This window comes from Myotis davidii, unplaced genomic scaffold (genome assembly GCF_000327345.1).
Source record: "Myotis davidii unplaced genomic scaffold, ASM32734v1 scaffold812, whole genome shotgun sequence".
NCBI lineage: Eukaryota > Metazoa > Chordata > Mammalia > Chiroptera > Vespertilionidae > Myotis > Myotis davidii.
Window position 1 is genome coordinate 1,781,896 of NW_006284238.1, and position 574 is coordinate 1,782,469.

Consider the following 574-nt stretch of genomic DNA (forward strand, 5'->3'; position numbering starts at 1 on the left):
TGGGCTCCGAGGGTGCGCGCTGCTCCCCGCTGCCGCTGCAGCTCCATCCGCAGGGCCCCGAGGCCCGGGGAGCCCCGACTCCTTGCCCCCTGTTGCCTTACCTGGGGTTGCTGCTGTTCCAGTAGACGGCGTAGCGGTCGGCGACGGCCTTGGAGCCCGGGTCCTGGCTGAACACACACATCCAGAGCACCAGAAACATCAGCGTCAACATCTCCACGTGCAACATCACGCCTGGCCAGCGGCGGAGCACTGGACGCGCCACTCCGGGGAGAGAGCAGGGATCCGGAGAGAAGGAGGGGAGGAGGGAACGAGAGGGAGAGAGCAGGAGCCAAATAAATAGGAATAAATAAAATTCAAGAGGAGTGAGAAGAGAAAAAGGCACACACCGAGCTGGGGGAGGGGGGACGGAGAGCGGGAAGAAAAGAGGCAGTGGAGTGGAGGGGCTAAATACAAACTCGCACCCCCACCGGAGGGTTCGAAAGGAAAAAAAGAAATCACAAGATGGAGAGAAGCAGGCGAGTGTGTGGCGGCAGCGGCGAGGGCGGGGGAAGGGGGTGCCAAGCTGTGTCTAGGG

General features: G+C 62.0%; 1 protein-coding gene across 2 annotated transcripts in view; it reads right to left on the reverse strand.

Annotated features, from left to right (window-relative positions):
- The window catches only part of EFNA5 (ephrin-A5), a 277,501-nt gene extending 276,933 nt beyond the window's left edge, over nucleotides 1–568 (reverse strand). For both annotated transcript variants that reach the window (XM_006754260.2, XM_006754259.2), the window contains exon 1: nucleotides 102–568. In XM_006754260.2, coding sequence (XP_006754323.1) covers nucleotides 102–226 — 125 coding nt within the window. In that variant the 5' untranslated portion in view covers nucleotides 227–568. The remainder of the gene's footprint in view (nucleotides 1–101) is intronic.
- Between the last annotated feature and the right edge of the window lie 6 nt (nucleotides 569–574).